Genomic DNA, 21,720 nt, shown 5'->3' on the forward strand with positions numbered 1-21,720 from the left:
CAGTAATGGAAGCTAACAGCTACAGCGTCAACATGCCAAAATCATCACAAATGTACCTCATACAGCATGGAGTTGGAGTCTTATCTCAAATAGACTTACTTATGTGACATTGTATGACATGCTATTATCTAAAGTTGCAGGCTTCAAGATGGCTGCTACTGTTTTTATCTATAGCTGCTGTTACTTGTTGGCTACATTAGCTTTGTGGCTCCAGTGCAAAACTAAAACAGCAACATCAAACTTGTCTTTTCCACATGGAAATCTGGTATATGGGCATATATGAACATAAAGGGTCAGGCATATATTTCAAAATATATGTATATGTTGTGTACCCTGCTGAAAAAAAGTCTAAGCTGGTCTATGCTGGTTTAGCTGGTTACCCCAGCACGGTCCTGTTAGTTGACCAGCATACCAGCATCCAAAACACAACATATCGCTGCTGTCGTAACAAAACCTAGTATCTCCATTTTGTTTTTCAATTTTTGGCATAATTTGAAAATGCCCTTTACATTGTGTCTGAATTTCATGATGAACAGAGCAAAAGAAACAGCCCAAAATGATTTGGAAACAAGTCTTGTTCCATTGACTTGCATTAAAAGTGAAGTATGTTTTTCCCTTCTCCTGTAAAGTTACCATTTTGGAGATACGAGGTTTTGATATGACAACAGCGATATGTTGGTTTTGCTGTTAACCAGCGCTGCTAGCTGGTTTTTTCCTAGTACGGTACATATATTTAAGTATCTAATACTGAACATATATACATAATAAATGGATCATACATATATGTCTGATATATAGTTTCAATTATTACTATGTCTGTTTGCTTCTACATATTAAGTTATTTAAATGTGTCAGGAAACAATATTTACATTTATATCATGTTTCAATGCTTTTATTGCATAGCATATAATGTGTATGTATTTAGTTTAGTTATGAAGTTGGTATACAAATGTTCACATCATTAGGAAGTGGAAGAAATAATGAAGATGCATAAACCTTATATAACATGTAGCTAGCATATATGAGTAATTTATGCCTTCCATATGAGTTTTCTATCATGTATTGTTAAATTTATGTTTCAAACATGTATGTTTGTATATGTCGATGTGTGGCTGAAATATATGCCCCATATCTGAAAATGGCCAAAGTTGGCATATATGTCACACATATGTCCATATATGACAAATATAAGTTGGATATAGGGGAAATCCATATATATGCTAATGTATGTAACATATTTTAAACTCCTATATATATGAGAATTCTGTATGGGTTGGCTGATCAGCTTAAGGTGAAAACTGTGGAAAGAAATTAGATTTTTTTTTGGCCAAACCATCACTTTAAAGTAGAAAGACTCGAACACAAAACCTTGTCAGCAGTACTGTGCTTAATTAATAGGCCTCTACAGGGCTGTTTTGTTTTTTTGGGAGTCAGAGGTGAACACTGCTGAGAAAAAAAGAAAGTTTAATGGAGGAAACCAAGGGGATATTGACCGTACTGGCTGTGTACAAATGCTGCAGTAACTCTGACATCTAGTGGTGAACATTTTGTTTATTTACACAGGAAAGACTGATAGTGATTCATAAATATGAACATTCTGAGCACATTCTGATATTAAAGTACCGTTCTGATATTACGTCAGAATCAATGGCAAAGTCCCTTAATGTAGGAAATTAAGGCTCATTCTAATCGGCACGTGGTTCAGTTTTTCATCGTTGACTTTTGCCGTCTTTTTGCGTCCTTGTGCTTCTTCCGGTACTCCTGTTAAAATAAACAAGAGAAAGGGAGTTTATTTATAGTGCACTACTTCTGTGCAACGTACACTCTTAAAATTTATAGTTCTTTTAGGGTTCTTTAATAAAGAAAATGGTTCTATATAGAACCATGAGCGCACAAAGAACCCTTTGCATAATCTTGCATAAAAGACTTCACATTGACTGAGAATGTGTTGGATATTGTTCTATATAGAACCTTTTTGAAAAGGGCTCTATATAGCACCAAAAAGTTCTTCTATTGTTATGTTATGATGTCAAGTCTTTTTGGGTGCTATATAGAACCATCTACAGCACATTATCAATTAATCTGAAGCACCATTTAATTTAAAAGGGTTTTGATCATGCAAAAGGATCTTTGAGTGTTTATGGCTCTACGTAAAATCATTTACTTTACTAAAGAACCCTTAAAGAACCATTGTTTTTAAGAGTGTAGTTTTACACTCTGTTGAATATTTTTATGAATTATTAAGACCACACAAGAATTTGATTATGTTTCTTTGGTTTATGACTCAGTACATCATGAAATCTTTAGGTTAGAATATGTATTATTTATTTATTTATTTATTTATATAATAGGGTTTAGAAATATGTTGAAAAATATATTGAATACTCATATGCTACAATAAGAACTATTTACACGCTAGTGCAATATAGAGAATAAAAACAATACACTAAGCTTTTTTTGGATTTTTACGTTTAAAAAGATCACTTGAGAATCTTGTTTTAGCCAAAAATACACTCACACTTTATTGAATATTATTATAAACAATTGGAGAGTTCCATCTGTATCCATTTGTAACAATTTGGATACAGGTTTTTGAAAAGAACTCATGTATGACTGCTGTATAATGAAACACGTTTTTATTTTGCTAATAAAAGTTATGTTAATCGTAGTAGAGCACTGAGATTTCATTTTTGTGTAAAGCAAAGTCTCAACAATGTATATCGAAAATTTCTCTGAAGTGCTTTATAATGTGTTTTGCAACAAAAGTCAATTTTAAAATTGTAACGAGTAAAATTAATGCAGAGGAATCGCCACTTTCAGCATTTTTACTTATTAACTATACTTATTATCCCACCTCTCTGAGTTGTGCCCTCTTCTCCTCCCATGCTTCTCTCTGGTCCTCAAGTTTCTGACTTCTCCAGAACATTCTAGGTCCCTCTGGGATGAGAAATTGATTTAATTGATTGTATTATAGCCAAACTTGAAAAGAAGAACAAATGAAATGCATAATACAATAAAGAAATAAACCCATATCTTACCCTTTAACCTTATGTCGTCTTCAAAGAAAAAGAAAAACGTTGTTGTGGGGGCCGGCTCTCTGTAATAAAAAAATAAAAAAATAAAAATACAGTACACTCTAAAAAAGATGCTTCTTTAAGGTTCTCTAGTAAAGACAATGGTTCTATATAGAACCATGAACACTCAAAGAAGCAACTGCATGACTAAATGGTTCTTTTATGGTGAAAAGAGTCTTCAGATTGATGGAGAATGTGCTGTGCTGTGATGGTTCTATGTAGGACCTTTTTGAAAACAGTTCTTATATAGCACCAAAAAGGGTTTTTCTATTGTTACGATGTCAAGTTTGCAACAATAGAAGAACACTTTTTGGTGCTATGTAGAACTCATAGACATATCTGAGGAACCCTTTTATGATGCAAAGAACTCTTTAAACAAAGATTTCTTTGAGTGTTCATAGTTCTATATACAACCATTTTTTTTTACTAAACAACCCTTTAAGAGTGTAGGTAACTGATGAATTTAACGGATTCATTAACTGTATCAAGCATAGAAAGCAGATATAAAGCAATGATTTGGTCAAAAATCTAAATCCATATTTGTCTAAATGTAATGGATCTATGTTTGGTGTCTGAAGTTTGCTTCTTTACACTGGAGCTATGAGGTTAATGCAACTCAGCAATAAAAGCTTGTAGCCACCAGGTTAGCATTGTGCTAACTGCATGCCTAAATAACCACACAATTTACACACGTTGAGTTGTTCAGTATCTGAAACAGTACTTGCTTATGTGGTTTCTGACACTCTATGACAGCATTATCTATTCTGAACCTCTGTACTTTTGTCTATTGTCACAGATAACATTGTGTCACACAGTATCAGAAACCACACATTTGATTATTTAGGCATGCAATTCACACAACGTTCACTCAGTGGCTATAAGCAGCTACATTAACCTTGTAGCTCCAGTGTAAAACTCAAAAAGAAAACTGCAGACACTAAACCTGCTTGAACCGTCGCTTTAAAATCAGCTTTTAAACTGAAAAAAGGAACTTCCAAATCAAGTATAAAACCAGCTGCTGATTCACAGACAAATGATTAAAACTGCTGGTAACAGATCAGAAGGTGCTGATCCACACTTAAGCTTACTCAGTGGTGACGGTGGTGGAGGCTGACTGGTCTTTATGTTCCTCATCCTCCTCTACATCATCCTCATCTGAACTGCTGTCCTGGAAACGAGGATCCACTTGCCAAGACACTTTGGGCCCTTTCAGGGTCTCAATTTTGTATTCATCTGAACAAGCAAAATGGAACATGTTTGAATGCCAGCTTATTGGGTTGTCACTGGAGATGGCACTGATCTGACACCTAGTGTTGGTATCACTCTGAATACCAGCAGAAAATGCTTGATGAAATATCAGTGAAAAATCAGTAAATTTAGTCTGAAATATCACAGACCTGCTTGTAGTGCAACATAAAGTACTGTGTAAATACAAGAGGAGCAGCATGTAGCTTAACATTAACACACGTGTCTTATCATTATACTACTATAATATCACCATACTACATTACCTTACAATATTATCATTATCTAATTCTGCTCAGTTGTTTTTTTGTACAAGTGCTTAACTGTATTAAAAAAGCCTTATATAGGTTGTGTTTTATTCCTCTAGTGTACTACAGTATTTGAGCATGTTTTAGATAGCTGTCCTCTATGTTAAAATTACCTCTTTTTGATGCATAGTACTTTTAATGAGAAAAAATATTGAATTATCATCATTTAAGGTTTCAGATATCGAAAAAGTGATATTGTGCCATCTCTGGTAGTAAAGATGGTATCAGCTATTTCAATGGTGAAGCAAAGGACATGTTTGAAAACATGAAAAAAATGATGTATTTAGCAGGGGCGTCACTAGAAAGTTACTGATGGGGGGGCTAAACAGTTATGAAGGGGGCGTGGGGGCATGCTCCTCCAGGAGAAATGGAAAAAAATTGTCCCAAAATAGCAATATGCAAAAAATCCATTGAAAAAAAGTTTGTTTGCTTAAACTGGCACACATTACATCTGTCTCTTCTTAAGGACCTAATATGACAGTATATGACGTAAACCTAAAGGTAGCTAACCAACAAGCTAGTAAGCTTGATAGTTACACTATATGGCTATGCGGACACCTGAACATCACGCCTATATGGGCTTGTTGGATGGCCCTTCTCTGAGTTTGCGTGGTCGACTGCTTCGTGGCTAAGCTGTTGATCCACCTAGATGCTCCCATTTAACATTCATAGCACTTACAGTTGTCTGGGGTAGATCTAGCAGGACAGAAATGGTGGCATCGTATGACGTTGCCACGTTTAAAGTCTGAGCTCAGGATGACCCATTCTACTGCTAGTGTTTGTCTATGGAGATTGCACGGCTATGTGCTTGATTTTAGCAATGGGTGAGGCTGGAACACCTGAACACAATAATTAGGAGGGTCCACATACTTTTGGCCATACATTGTAGCTGTATTGACCATAATTTGCCACAAGTTCATATTATAGCTAGACATCTTCAGTTTGTAATCACTTACTATTTAACTCTTACTACTCTACTCTTAACACTTACTATTCGTCTTAGTTAGCTTTTAGCCGACATCCTGCAGTCACAATTTCAGTGGTAGCTGACTGAAAGCAGTGCTGGATTACAGCAGCATCAGCCTACCCGTAGGTCATAGTGCCCTAGTTTCAAATTTGGAGATGTGGTGGCCTGGCTAAAAAAATAAAAATAAATAAGGAAAAACTACTGATGATTAACTAGTAATATTCATTCATTTGGGGTTGTTAAAGCCTTTGTGAAACTGGCCTAGTGTCACCCCTGCTATTCAGCTAGATGGACAGAACCCTCTGATAACAATTATTTACCTGTCTTTGTGGTGGTATCTGCTGTATCATCTCCAAAGAAAGAGAATTTGAAAGCACTTGATGCGTCTTTTTCAGTTTCTACACTAGATGAGAGAGACCACATGTGCACGTCTTGCCCTGTTGCTTCATCTTCATTCTCATCTTCCTCTTTGTCCCATGAAAGTTCCTCCTTCTTTTCATTCTGGCTGTGTGTTGATGTCCCAAAAACCTCTTTCAGGTCCACAGCCACATCATAATAGATCTCCTTAGAAACCTCTGGAAGTTTCTCTGCCTCTTCACGTTTCTTTCGCCTCGCGGCTTTGCTGCGTAGAGATGAACGGGTGGAGAGATTAGAAGACCTTTCATGCCAGGTAAGGTAAAAAATCCCAAAAATCAATAATGATAAACACACCTTTCGTTCTTTGGTGCTTCCGTCTTGGCTTCAAAAGCAGAATGCGCATCACTGGTGGGATCGTAATGCAAAGCTGACATGTCCCTGAAGTTTAAGAGACATTTAAGATTAAAGAATATATTCATTAAAGGAAAAGAAACAGCAAATATAGAATTCATATGAAAGACATTTCATCTAAACCAGTGGTCACCAACCCTGGTTCTGGAGATCTGTTTTCCAGCAGAGTGTAGTTCCAACCACAATCTGCCACACCTGCTCCAGCTTATTAACTTCTTCAGAAGTCTTTGATTGACTGGATCAGATACATTAGTGTCAGGTAAAGAGGAGGCAGTGTTTTAGAGGCAGATTGGAACTAAACTCTGCAGGAAAATAGAGGAAATGTAAACCTGGATCCAGTCAGCCACCATGAAATAACTAGTAAACATGCGCTCTTAAAAAGATGGTTTGTTAAGGGTTTATTAGTAAACGCTTGAACCACGAACACTCAAAAGAACCCTTTTCATGATTAAAGGGTTCGTTGCATGGTGAAACGGTTCTTCAGATTGATGGAGAATGTGCGTGTGTAGTTCTATATAGAACCTTTTTGAAAAGGGTTTTTCTATTGTAACAAGGTTGATATCGTAACAATGGAAGAGTTCTTTTAAAAAAGGTTCTATATAAAACCTTCTACAGCACATTCTTCATCAATCTGAAGAGCTCTCCCGAGATGCGAACAACACTTTAATGATGCAAAGGGTTCTTTGAGTGTTTATGATTCTATATAGAACCATTTTCTTTACTAAAGAAACTTTGTTTACATCTCAATCACTGAATTATGCGGTAAATTGATTTCTCCTTTAATAAAGTTAGAGTTAATGAGCTCCATTAATGAGTGCTGCTGCTCTGCGTCTTTTACACCTGATGGCAACACTTTACTTGAATTCTGCTGCATAACATTGACATTACCATGCCATAAACATCTTATGGGAAACGTCACGTTCTCTCATGATTTTTGTTCAGCAATACAACAGTGTCATGTCACTGTTACTGGTGACTGTCCTGATGGTTGTTTGATGTTGTGACAGCTAAGTAGAGTACACAGCAAAAGTTAGCATGTCAAATTAGCTGGCATGACAGCAAACATTATGATATCTGCTTTGACATGTTTATGTCATGGTTACGTCAATGTTATGCAACAGAGTTCAACTGAAGTTACCAACCCAGGATTGTTTTGGACTATTTAGTTTTCTTCTCCTTATACAGTAAATGCTACTCTGGTAGCAGATTTCCCAGAAAGGAAACTTACTATGTATAATTTTTATGCATTTTTAACTGTCTGATGTATTTTACATTTAAGGGGCTCCTAGATTCAGACATAATCATGCAACTTGTACCTGAAGGTCTTGGCTTTAGCTGACTTTGTAGTTGTGTCACTGGGCTCAATGCTGACATTAACAACACTTTGTAGAATAGCCAAGTTCTTCTTTTTCTCCTCGATAAGCTCCTGCTCTGCTGGCACTTGGGATCCTGCATCTGAAACAAACATTTATACACCATGTGAAACTAGAAAAGAAAAAAAATTAATTACAAGTAATTATACTCAAAGATTACTCCTCTTTACTTTCAGCAATCATAGGATTTCAACTGCACAATGGTTTTCTCCACACTCAACCTCCCCCAAAATTGAGCTTAAATGCAGCATCTTAGCCACAACAACAATGCGGGTGCTCAAACACTGTCATTCATACTGAATCACTGTAGGAAAGAATTTGGGGGAAAAAAGTCCCAAGAGATACTAAACAATTCTTCATCACAATCTCTGCACTTCAAAAGTGCTTCTGAATTCACTACTCAATGAGAAATCAATGTATGTTTACTATGGAACAACATTATACAAGTTATACACATTGAAACCACCCAAAAAAACAAACAAACAAAAAAAAGACCGCCAAATATATCTGCGAAGAATGCAAAAAAAGTGAGGATAAAAACTCCCATGCAAATTTTCTTTGTAAAAGTTTGTCCTGCTACATCCAAGACTAAATCCATATGTCTCTAATAGTTTGTGTCAGGATTGAGGCTGTGTCAAAAGACATTATTCAATAAAGTCAACTATAACTGGAAATGTACTTATATAATATATTATAGGTCCAAAGGTTTAAAGTCACCAGCGTTTCTTCTGAAACGAAGGGTATTACTGGGGAGTTTGTCTCTCTTTGCTGCAGTAACAGCCTCTACACTCTTAAAAAAGATGAAAATGGTTCTATACAGATATGGTTCTATACATAAAAAATAAAGAAAATAGTTCTATTTAGACCAGGGGTCAGCAACATGCATCTCTTTTACTGTACTGTTGTGGCTCCACAGCAGAATTAGCTTTTTAGGTAAAAATAAAATAATCCTCCTTTGCAGTAAAACATCAGATCATTCAAACACAGTTTAACAATAAATGGTCTTAAATGCTGGAGTTAATGTAGAACTGCTAATTCACCCTTTACCATGAAGGTTGGTGCGCAGACTGCTGGTCACCACAGCAATACAAACAACAATCTCACCTAGCTAGTATCTAATGAAAAGGCAAAGAGAAAGATTTAAGATGGACATAGATAATTTGGAGATTAATGGACTTATTTGCGTTTATAATCACTCCAGCTGGTTTCCTAATACGTTTAATCTGCAACAAGAAACTGTCAAACACTAAAAAGTCACGAAGCTGAAGTCAGTTTCTCATTCGCCAGCTTCTCGTTCAAATTTTCCCGTTCCACCATAAATGGAGCAGCAGTTACATTCTGGCGTCTCAGGCACCATTTATGGTGGAACGGGACAATTTGAACAAGAAGCTGGTGAACGAGAAGCTGACTTCAGTCTCATAAAGTTGAACATTGAGAGACATTTTCCACTTTTCCTGCTGGAGATGCGAGAAAAGCGACTATAGCTGAGCTAAACCTTGAAGCTGAGCAAAGCAAGTCTGTGTTTTCGCTTATATTGTATTTTTAGTCTACACTAGTACATCAGCACATACTGAGACATATTTACAGCCAAGGGGGTAAAATGGACATCAAATGTTGTGTCTCTCAAAGTGGTTTGATTTTTGTTGAAAGGACAAAATGGCTTTTCTTAATGTTAAATGGTTCTTTGCATCATTAAATGGTTCTTCAGACTGATGGAGAATATGGTGTAGATGGTGCTATATACAGTCTTTTTGAAAATGGTTCTATATAGCACCAAAAAGCGTTCTTCTATTGATACAAGCTTAACAGTCACAATAGCAGAAGCCATTTTGGTGCTATATATTTTCAAAAGATTCTATATACAGAACATTTTCCATCAAGCTGAAGAACCATTTCACGATGCAAAGAACCATTTAATCATGCAAAGCGTTCTTTGAATGTTAATGGTTCTTTATAGCACCATTTTCTTTACTAAAGAACACTTGAAAAACCATCTTTTTTTAAGAGTGCACTCTTCTGGGAAGGCTTTACACTGGATGTTGGAACATTGCTGTGAGGATCTGATTGTGGATAAGTGAAATCAGGTACTGATGTTGGGTGATCAGTTCTGGACACTCCAGCTCATCCCAAAGATATTGGATGGAGCTCCATTACTCCAGAGAACACAGTTCCACTGCTCCACAGCCCAGTGCTGGGGGGCTTTAAACCCCTCCAGCTGAGGCTTGGCATTGATCTTGGTGACCTCAGGCTCACGTGTGGTTGCAGCAGAGCTCCATTCTATTGGTCAGTGCTTTTCTATGGAGATTTTCAAGTTGCGTGTGCAAATGAACGCCTGCGACAGCAATAGGTGCAGCTAAAAGTAGCTAAATTCACTAATTGGAAGGGCTCTCTGGACATTTTGGACATATAGTGTATGTATGGAGGAATATATTGGGTGTGGTCATCTGTAAAATGAAAGGTATGTAAATAAGACCTTTCACTGTAATATTACTGTATTACTGGCACCATAAGGAAAGGAGACAGTCAAAACAGGGTTAGCTGACCTTCTTCCTCTTCTTCCTCATCGTTTTCAAGAAACTTTGCATCCATCTGAAATCTCGGATCTGTTCCAAATCTGGATTGCAATTCCATGAGCTGAAAAAGTAATACTCACATAAAGAAGAGTATAGCACAGGAAATGCCACGGTTTATATTACTTTTAATCTGGTGTCAAAGATATGGTTGTATGCAAAAGTTGGAACACCCTTGGTCAGATTTTATGTTTTCAATATTTTCTAATTAAAAAAAGATGAATAAATCCTCTACAGAGGACACACTTAACTATGTCATTTTTAAGCAACTTTAGTGCACAATTTAAATTTTTTTGCTGAATCGAACATATTGGGAAAAGTTAAAAATAAAATAATACCATGTGCATTAATTTTCACACAGGCCACATAATATACATATATATATGTATACAACATATAACCATTTATAATATGTATAGAGTTTTCCCAATATGTTCAATTCAGCAAAAAAACGGTAACCGTGCATTAAAATATGCAGAAGTGTGTTGTCTGTTAATTTACGCTATATGGCCAAAGTATGTGGACACCTGACCATCACACCTATATGAGCTTGTTGAACATCCCATTTCAAAACCATGGCCATTAATATTTGATGATGTTAGACAAGAAGGCCTGGCTGACAATCGTCATTTCAATTAATCCCAGAGGTGTTCAGTGGGGTTGAGGTCAGGGCTCTGTGCAGGCCACTAGAGTTCTTCCACACTAAACTCATCAAACCATGTCTTCACGGAGCTCAACTTGTGCACAGGTGCAGTTATACTGGAACAGGAAAGGTTCTTTCCCAAACTGCTGCCACAAAGTTAGAAGCATATAATTGTCTAAAATGTCTATGTGTGCTGCAGCATTAACATCACCTTTCACTGGAACTAAGGGGCCCAAACCCTGAAAAACAGCCCCTGCTCATTATCCCTCCTCCACCGAACTTCACAGTTGGCACTATGCATTCCAGACATGGTCAAACTCAGATTCACCCATCAGGCTGCCAGATAGTGAAGCGTGATTCATCACTCCACACGTTTCCAAAGTCCAGTGGCGGCATGTTTTACACCCATCCAGCCGTTGCCTGGCACTGTGCGTAGTAATCTTTGGCTTGTTTGCAGCTGCCATGGAAACCTATTTCATGAAGCTCCTGGTGCACAGTTCTTGTGCTAATGTTGTTTCCAGAGGCACTGTGGAACTCTGTAGTGAGTGATGCATGAGTTTGTGTGGTCTACCACTTTGTGACTGAGATGCTAATGCTTCTAGTTGCTTCTATTTCACAATGAAAGCACTTACAGTTGACTGGGGCAGATCTAGCGGGGCAGAAATCTCACAAACTGACTTATGGCAAAGGTAGCATCCTGTAACAGGATAACATTTAAAAATCACCAAGCTCTTCAGTAAGACCCATTTTATAATGCTTGTTTATGGAGATTGCGTAAATATGTTCTTCAGTTTATACACCTCTGAGCGATGGGTGTGGCTGAAACACCCGAAGTCAATAATTAGTGTCCACATACTTTTGACCATATAGTATAGGTTCATTTAGAAAACAAACAACAAAAACGTAACGTAGCAACTGTCCTGTCATGTGAGCAAGAACAGAAACCATTAAAATGTATATTCATATTTACCTTCTGTCCAGCTTTGCCCTCAAACTGTGGTTTTATCTGGAAACGGTTTTCCTCATCATCTTCATCCTCACTGCTATCAAACAGTTTACTACCACCTGCCTTCTTGCATTCCTACAGAACAGGAATAGGAATGATTGGCACGAGAAGAGTAACAGCTAAGAGGAATTCCACAGAAAAAAATGTAAGGAAGTACTGTTACTGTTTCTGTTCTTCTACCTTTTCTTTGAGGTGTTGTGTTTCCACAGCTCCTGATCCGTCTTCTTCATCAGAATCTGTGGCCTCCTCAAAGAGGGTCTTCTTCTGGGGTGCAGGGGTTTCATCATCTTCATCATCGGAATCAAACACAATATGCTTTCCTTTGTTTGCATTTGGGACATCCTTAAAGAAAAATAATAAATAATACGCTTATCAATATACATCAGAAGCTTGTAATCAGTTGTCATTATTTCTATTTTTTTTAATTGTGCAATTTATTTCAATAATTGACACAAAATAGATTTATTATTGTTCCTAAAACTAAAAGGTATTTTTAAATGCTCCATACAACAGTAAAAAGAGGAAGTAAATGATAACACCTTGTATTTTTTTTCATTTGTTGTACTAAATGTATTCATTACTATATATTAAAGTAGCACTGTGTACAAGTTTTTGGTTAAAAGTGAAAGAAATATCGCTAACACTTTACTGTAGGGTGCTGTTCATAAAGCTTCATGACACTTACATAAGCTTGTCATTACAACTGACATAACCATACATAACTGTTTATAAATGCTTATTACAACAGGCGTCATCTGTCATAAAGTCTAGTTTAGCTGACTGATCAAAATTGACACATGAAACCTTTATAGCGAATGACGATTACTGGAACAAGCATTTATAAACAGTTATGTAGGGTTATGTCAGTTGTCATGAGAACCTTATGTAGGTGTCATGTTGCCTTATGAACAGCACCCTACAGTAAAGTGAAAATAATAATTTAATTGTCATTAAGTCAGAGGCATGGGGTCGGGGGGTTTTCCAATCTTGTCATACGTCTTTACGAATTAATGTCACACACTGCCTCGATCACTAGGTCTCAAATGCAAAATCAACATCATAATAGTCCTGTAGACTAGAGTTCTGTTTGAGTTCTCTGAGTTAAACGCTCTCGCAAAAGTCAGATTTATCCGCCTGTGGGAGTCTGAAACACAATCCACATTACAAAATGTTCTTCAGCCCTTTACATGCAATTACACATTTCCACCAGAGAGGTCTCCAAATCCCCAAATTCTGCATAGTGCTCAAATTGTCAAATCGTCATAGTTGCTTTAATCGTTGTCATGTTTACTGCTGTCACAAATATTACAAAATCGTCTAATATAACTTTAACAACTTTGTTGTTGTAAAGTATCAGAATCATTTTGTACATTTACCTGCAATGATTTTATAATAATTAACAAGTGATTTCAAACTGTCGAACATTGCTGTCATGACAAAACCTTGCATCTCAGCAATGCTAACTTATATTATTAGAGATAAATAAAAGCTATGAGTGCAATGATTTTTACCTAATGAATGTCACGCCCACCCCGGTGCAAATCCATCAAAATCTTACTTCAGCACATGTAACTGCCTTTTATACATAAAAAAGCCAACAGTCTCATTACTCACCAATTTAGAAAGAGCTCCTTGAATCAGCTTTTTCTGTTGCTCCGCCTCTTTCTTCCTCTGCTCTAAAGCAGCAAGACGCTTCTGATTGTCCTGCTGCTGCTTGACTGTATCTGAAACAGACTGCTGAAGCGGTTTGGGATGTGATGCTGCATTGCTGTTAGTCCGTATAGAACTTGCCACACTTGAATGCTTCTGGACTGCTTCTGTGTTGTTGCCTTTCTCCTCCTCTTCATCACTCGACTCTGATTCCTCAGTGGATGTGGAGCTATTTGATGAATCAGTGGCAGAGGCAGGCGTGGCACGTTCATTAGCTAATTTAGCCTGTGCGTTTGAGGCTTCTGTGATGTCTTTTTGGGGGGGAACCTGTGGTCATTGTCTGGTTTTTGGGTACAGAATGTGTTCTGGAATTCACTTTAACGGTTTCTGGTCTGTCATCTTCACTACTTTCCATCTCATCACTAGATGAAGAACATTCAGATGAGGAACTAGTATGAGGAAGTGGTGCACTGTTCACTTTTGGCTGTGGGTCCACAGATGCTGACAGATGTGAGGATTCTGACAGTTGATCTTCCAAGCTACTTTTCTTTGGCACCGTAAGTTGGTCTTCCTTGGGTCTTTTGGGCTCCTCTCTAGATTCGTGGTCTGTCTTCTCTGCTGGTCTTTTGAGACATGAGCCTGAGGGCGAGGAACCGAAAAGGTCCTTAGTTCCAACAAAAGCAGGAAGAGATGATTTTAATGCTGGCTCCTCGTTCTCCATGTCAGGTTCGAAGAGAGAAGCTAAGATATCCTCTGGGTTGTTGCCACTCTTTTTTGATGGCGCTCTTGGGGGACTTGTTTTGGGAAGCTCGCTTGGCCCAGCGTGCGGCTCACTTACCGCACCATCGCTTTCCTCATCATCTGAAAGTTCTTCTGCATTTTTGACCAGATTCTCCAAATCTGCTAGCGACAGATCCAGCCTGTAACAGTTACCCATCATAGCTTCGTAATCCGAATCTACGCTTTCGCTTGATGATTCGTCACTACTGTCAGACTCTGCTTGAGGCTTTGGAGCATCTCTAGCTTTCTTCTTCACCTTCTTAACATCACCTTTACTGGTTTTGTCAACAGAATTCTCACCAAGGTCCTCAACGTCTGGCTCCTCAGCCTTGCCTGGCATTTTCTTCTGAGTCAGAATTTCATCCGTGTCAGCCGAGTCATACTCCTCATCACTCTTTGAAGATTTTGATGCCAGTAGAGCTCTCACGCCATTTTCTCCACCCCAGAACATGTTAGATTTCACAACAAAATCATCTCCAACCACCTCCAAGTTATCATCCTCCTCCTCTACGGATGCTGCTTTTTGGATTTGTGAACGTTCATGAGCAACCAGCATCCTTATTTCATCCTCTGAGTCTGCATCGCTGTCTAAAACATGCACAGGCTTTACAGGAGGGTTCTGCTTTACTTGTCTTGCTGAAAGATCTCCTCCTCTGCTCTGTGCTGAAGTCCTTTTCTCACTAGCGGTCAGTACTGTAGTTCCATGTGGAGCAGCGCTAACAGACAAATCTGTTCTGGTCTTCTTAAGACATTTTTTCTGAGGTGGGAACTCTCCTCTTCTCTTCTTGCTGATTTCGTCATATCCGCCATCCAACTCCCACGTCAGCTTGGACACTGGAGTGATGTCTTCCACAGCGTCCAGTTTCTTGATGTTGTGGCAGTGCTTGGATGGGTCATATTTGAAGACTTGAACATGGGTTAAGTCAAATATTAAGCTTATGTTAAATATCAAATTACTAAACTGATCAAATGCCTGGGCATGCATCGCATCATTATATATATATATATATATATATATATATATATATATATGTGTGTATAAATATATGTGTGTGTGTATAAATATATATATATTTTTTTTTACACATACATACATATATATATATACACACACACACACACGTTACATATTATATATGTGTATATATATATATATATATATATATATAAATATATATATATATATATATTTTTTTTTTCCCCACACATATATATATATATATATATATCTCCTTATATCCTTTTAAAACACATTTTAATGTAAGTAATCTGTAAGTTGTCTTCATGTAATCATTAATCATCATCAGCAAGCTCAATCGAGTAAATATAGGAAAGGATATCTTGTTTTTTCCTTGACATTTAAGTTGAAGGACAGGAAGGACTCTTCCAAATTTGCTCACAACCCAATTCTAGAGAAAAGATAAAGACAGGACATCACTAACCGCAAAAATATTTAAAAAATATATTCTACTGTCAAACTAATCATAGGAAGGTGTGAAGAACCTTATGTCCAGGTATTTCAGTTCCTGGAACAGCTGCTTTCATGTGGAAGTTCTCAACACCAGCTGCCTTGAAAGACTCCACTATTTTCTTTTGGGGGTCTGTCCTCGGCGTTTGAGCCTTCTCAGCTGCTTTCTGACGCTCTTCAGCAAGCCTGGGAGAGATGTGATAATAGCCAATAAAGGTGGGTGATATGGCAAAAACATAACATCATGATACCTGAAGACATTTCCACGATACACACTTGCACTTATTCACATAAGCTATGTAGGGTTGAAAAGTACGCGCTTGCAAATTTCACTAAACAGCCATGCTATTCATCAATTTCATCTTTCACAAGTATTTAAAAAATGCATGATTTGCATGTAACTAATCAAAATTTTCAATAACATCAATAACATGAGTAATAACTGTAAAAACAAAAAATAATGTTAATACTAATAACTGTCTTGCACTAATTCTTGTAATAGTGGATGCACTCCTTTATTATGTGCACAGATATAAACAGAAGCTGTGAGTAAACGTTCAATACATTTAAGACTTGCTTTAACTGTACGCCTGCCTAAAATACTAAACACAGCTTACCTAGTACAGTAGAAGATCATACACAGCACATTACAACTCAAGCGACCAGTGTTTTATGCAAATAGTTTCATTACACATTTACATAAAAACTATCTGAAATAAAGGCTACAGTTTGTTCATTTCTAATTTTATTCTTTTTCAATAGTTGTAATTTTAACACAAAAAAGGGTCTCACTTTATTTGGATAGCCCACTATAGTCTCCTATAGATTATCTACAGATGTTCAAATTGTTAACAAACTATCTGTTGCAACTCAGCTGATTCTAAACGGTGGGATCAGGGTTATGATTCAGACCAGGGTGAGGGTTTGGTTTAGGTTTTGGGTTGAGGTTAAGGTTAGGAATAGTGCCAGATTTAGTGTTAAAGAAAGTTATGGTCAATTTACAGTGGACTATCCAAATAAGTGTTACCCAAAAAAGATATGCAAGCTCTGACCAGTAGGGGGAGCAGTACACCCCAAACTTCTCCTAGGAGAACAACCATTGGCTCATGAGCTGCTGAATACTTTTGTTTTATTAGCTCACATCTGAATGGATTGGGGAGCGCATCATGTTAATTATATGTATATCAGCACCAATGCCACTTTTTCACTCTGATAGCAATAATGATACTGATTTTTTATTTTTCACAATTTTCTCCTTAATTTAGACATTTCCAATTCTACCCACTAGTTAAGACCCCCCCCCACAATTACACAATACCACCAGCGCTATTAGGGCGAAAACTAGTGAAGACTTCCTCCGAGACCTGTGAAGTGCCACTGCATCTTTTTGAACTGCCGCTAACACAACGTCATTGGACAACGAGTTTGGAGGAAAGCGCCAACTGGCAGTTCTGTTACATCAGATGTCTGCACTGGCTAACATTGCGCTGAGTGATGGGGGAGACGGGGTGGGCCATCCTACGCACCCAGACAGAGTGAGGCCAGTTGTGCTCTCTTGGACTTCACGGATGGCTGTAGCATCACCAGGGATCAAACTTGCGACCTCCTGATCACGGGGCCAACGCTTAGATGGTTGCACCACTCAAGAAACCCAGTGAAGTTGTTCTCAAACCAGTCCTCAGGGCCCCCATTTCTGATCTATCGCTATGCTTTGCGAGGTAGTTTGGAGCAAAAATATGGACCATCTGGGGGGTCTTGAGGACTCGTTTCAGAACCACTAATAAGGAAGAGATTGACAAAATAACATAATAAAATAATGGTGTACTGGCTGAAATCCAATTCGCTACTCATTACTATACTATTCATTTGTCTTTTTTAGTGATGCGTGCAGCTGGTCAAATACTTAAGAATTAAAAATTACCAAAAACATTATGATTACAGAAATTACCGGTGTAAAAAGCTTTCCTTTGCCAGTTCAATTTGTATTGTGCCACCTTTCCATTTGGATTTGTTCAAGACAGTCAAACCTACACAAAAGAAAGAAAGAAACAAAGAAAGAAAGAAAAGGTCACAACTTCTGCACTACATTAGCTTTTCAATTTAAGATGGTATCAATTACACTTGCATACATACATTTTTTGTAGTCAGAATCTGAAATGCTGATATTGATATAACCAAAAGTCTTCAGTGGAGACCCTGTAAAAAAAGACCAAGAGGTTCATTGATGCTTATTTGGAAAGTGTACCTCTTTATGTGTTGAACAAATAAAGCTCATTAATCTCTATTAAATCTCTTACCATGTTCATCCTTCCGTGTTATTATCTCCGCATCAGAAACCTCGCCAAACTTTCCAAATCGATCTCTGAGGTCTTTTTCAGATACAGTGTGGCTCAGGCCACCAATATACAGACGCTTCATTCTTCAAACGTACATCTGCTGTGGACAGTAAAGACAAAAGCTACTTATTCCAAAAGGCAATAAATCAATAAAAGTGCAGGGCTGCACAATATGTTTTAATTGCTAAAGCAACATTGGCCTTTCCTATACACATATAATTTAAGGATGCGATATGCAAATGAGCCGTTTAACCAATCAATAACATTTTCTTATTGTGTTCTGGAATATTTTGACCAACCTTAGACTTAGTCACATCAAATCTTCAGCAATCTCAATACATTGCAAGGCAAATGGCACTCACAATACACAGCAATGTGATTATTACGGCTATTTTTTTCATACTAAATATTACAAACACTCTCATGAAACACTCTCATGTAAGGGGAATTCTACCAACTTTTTAAACTCTCTGTATAATTAAATACCAGAGTCATTCTGAGTGGTTTGATATGAAATGCTGAGTTATAGAGAAACTTAAAGAGCATGTATTGTATTGAAGAGTTCAATGCCACTAAAAGACCCCTCACAGTTATTATATGAAATGGTTATTAATCGCTGTGAGGAAAAATAGTCCTCCAAGAAAACATCATTTTTAAAGATCTATTATTTATTTACATTATTTTTTTATTTGACATGGACAATACAGATAAACATTGCCTAGAACGTAACACATGTAGTGAATATGGGGCATCTAGCTTAAGCTAATTTACAGCCCCTGCTACTATTATACCATTATCAATATTCCATATAAAACTCAGAAGTCACGTGTCGGTTCACTGGTGGTTTTGGATAGTAAATAAAATGGCTAAATTTGTGTTGTAGTGATGGTGCCCCCTGCAACAAACCACCTGCATTACTTTGTTTACGTCACAATGATTGAATATTGCAGACAACTGGATCTAATTTGATATGATCATGTAATGAATATCAGCGTTTTGATTGCCTATTTCATGAAACTTGTTTAATGAAGCTGAGTTGCTTGCAGCTGAGTATCAAGTAAGTTGTAGGATGCTTTGCAATTATCCAACTCAAGTGAAATTTATGTTCATGTTGCTTGAAAGCAATTAAAGTTGCATGTAAGTTTCGCTGTGACACAGTACAGGGCAGCCAATGAAACAGGTCATTTGTTTATATCAGTCCTAAAGACACGGTCACGAAAACAGTCTGTTAAATTTAAAGGGGAATTCCACCAGCTTCTTGAAAATTTCTGCATAATTCAGCCCCTGAGATGAAAACGGAGTTATTTGTGCTGGTATGATGTGAAATGGTTCATTGCAGAGAAATTTACAGACACTGATTTCTTTACAGTGGTGGTGATGGGAACCAGGGGTCGCCATGTCTACAACACAAATATAGCCATTTTATTTACAACCCAAAACCACCAGTGAACCTACACGTCTTCTGGGTTTTTATCCGTAATGATGATGATGATGATGATGGCAGTCATAGACTGTGAAAAGTGAAGCCTTCTTTGGGGACTATTTTGCCTTACAATGTCCTGCATGTACCCCTCCACCACGAATGGATTAAAATAAATTGATTAAAATACACTTCAAGCCAAAGTTTTATTACAAAACTGTCAAAGGACAATGTGTCAGGCATCAGGCAGCGTATTCATAGACATTTAATGTAAAGCTTTCTGTGAGGGAGCTTTTAGAGGTGGACGTCTGGTTCCTATCAGCAACATTGTGGACATAGCATTTCACACCAAACCACTCTGAATGACTTTGTTTACATACGAACCATTTAAATATGCAGAATTTTTGAAAAATAGACAGAATTCCTCTTTAAGAGATAAAGGGAGGTTGAGAAGTGGTAGTGTAAAATTAATATACGTTTTTTTTGGTAGATAAAACTTTGGTAGATAAACGTTAAGTGGACCTCAGGAGAACAAATAAAATACACGGAAAATGTACAATATGACATTTTAATGAATTTTACCGTAACACAACTACTAAAAAGTGTGTCTTACAGCAGTAATCGGGAAAGGTAGACGTATCGAGCAAATCCCAGTTAAGACAACGACACGCTTTACAAATAGCCACACGTATGATACGAGCTGGACAGTTAAACAGCCAGAACACAGAAGAAAAAGAGAGAAATTGAGTAAAATGTGTCTTACATTTATGAGCAACTTCTCACATGGAACCCACTGTACGGTGTTGCACGAAAACGATTCCTCGGTAGCAGCAAAACTCTCTTTAGTTCCTACATTTAATGTTCCTCGTTCAATAAAACATTTGCAAGAGTACCGCGTTACCGTTTGGGCGTCGTAATATTCTTTCTGAACTAAACACTCTTTTGCTGTATTTATAAGCATATAGAGGCTCAGAAAGAAATAAAAGCTCAGTATTCTTACTTTTATTTACAAACGAGACTCACCCGGAGCCGGTTTAAGGGGAGACTGACCGCAACCTTTCTCTCCCGTTACAAGTAAACATGACTGCACAACGGTAGAGGGCGACCGCGAGCGAGTCCTAAATGAATGGGGTGAATGGAGCTAAACGGCTAAAAACGAAAGGTAAAACAGTTTCTAACCACTTATGAAAGACCTTCCTTTTGTTTTTAGAAAGTAAAAGAATGGATTTCATTAAAAAATCAAAGAAACTATATCTGTATTTTCTACAGCAAACAGATTTTAGCAATAGAGCATTACTGTTACTGAGTGCTGATTGGTTGACATTACTGCTACTGAGTGGTGATTGGTTGGTCAGGTGACCAGTTCAGTGTAGTTGTTCACTCTCACTAACGTCATGAACGTAACCTACATGAGGTGGCATTTAAAATCCTATAGCTGGAGTTCAGAAGCGCTTAAAAATATAAAATATAATTAAAAATATAACAGAATTAAAATGTTTTAGGATTTCTGTGTTCAGGAAGTGAACGCATTTTCTACATAAAACAGGCTGAAGGATTTACAAACTGTGATTTTGCTGAAATGCTCCATAATAACCCATTCATTTTAGACTAGCTCAGGAGCGCCCTCTAGCGTTTGACAAACCCAGAACACATTACTGAGTGGCGAGTCTCCTCTCTACACGCTCTCTGGCTCCGCTTGGATTTGGCGCGGAATTTGTCACAAACAAACCGACAGGATTTGGAGTCGAGGTGGCGATATTAGTAAGTTGTCAGTGAACAGTTAAGAAAAATGAGCGAGTTTTCATGAGAAAACAGACAGTAGGTTAACTGTTAAGCGACCACATAGTTTAAATATTAGACGCTGTTTATCATATTTTAGTGAATCTTGCAGCTTTTTGCTCTGCCTGTGCCAAAGCTTCTCCGCACCCAGTTAGTTAACCTAGCTAACCTGGTCAGCTAGTCGAGGCTTAACTCAAACAGAGAACAGTTTCGGTTAAAACTGGGTTAATCTTTATTTTTGTCTACTTCGTCCAGTCTAAGTTAGTCAAGTAGTAAGTCGAGTTTATTGGACTGGATAATCTTGGATACGTGTCTCCATAGTTGGGAGTTAGC

The 21,720-nt window shown here is 37.5% G+C and overlaps 2 protein-coding genes across 2 annotated transcripts in view; one reads left to right on the plus strand and one right to left on the minus strand.

Moving 5' to 3' along the window:
• Positions 1–1,241: 1,241 nt before the first annotated feature.
• Positions 1,242–20,451, minus strand: nol8 (nucleolar protein 8). The gene is given in 18 exon segments (XM_036559591.1): positions 1,242–1,761; positions 2,855–2,937; positions 3,039–3,097; positions 4,163–4,307; positions 5,915–6,216; positions 6,306–6,389; positions 7,679–7,817; positions 10,279–10,369; positions 11,919–12,029; positions 12,135–12,296; positions 13,569–13,895; positions 13,897–15,291; positions 15,725–15,793; positions 15,888–16,038; positions 17,801–17,879; positions 17,986–18,048; positions 18,150–18,288; positions 20,372–20,451. Coding segments are annotated over 17 exon segments (3,441 nt in total). The 5' UTR covers positions 18,271–18,288; positions 20,372–20,451; the 3' UTR covers positions 1,242–1,701.
• Positions 20,452–21,309: 858 nt separating this feature from the next.
• The window catches only part of LOC118799623 (centromere protein P), a 110,643-nt gene continuing 110,232 nt past the window's right edge, over positions 21,310–21,720 (plus strand). Inside the window, exon 1 of the mRNA XM_036559590.1 lies at positions 21,310–21,369. The gene's annotated coding sequence lies outside the window, so the exon portion shown is untranslated. The remainder of the gene's footprint in view (positions 21,370–21,720) is intronic.

The sequence above is a fragment of the Colossoma macropomum genome, unplaced genomic scaffold (assembly GCF_904425465.1).
Source record: "Colossoma macropomum unplaced genomic scaffold, Colossoma_macropomum, whole genome shotgun sequence".
NCBI classification, from domain to species: domain Eukaryota; kingdom Metazoa; phylum Chordata; class Actinopteri; order Characiformes; family Serrasalmidae; genus Colossoma; species Colossoma macropomum.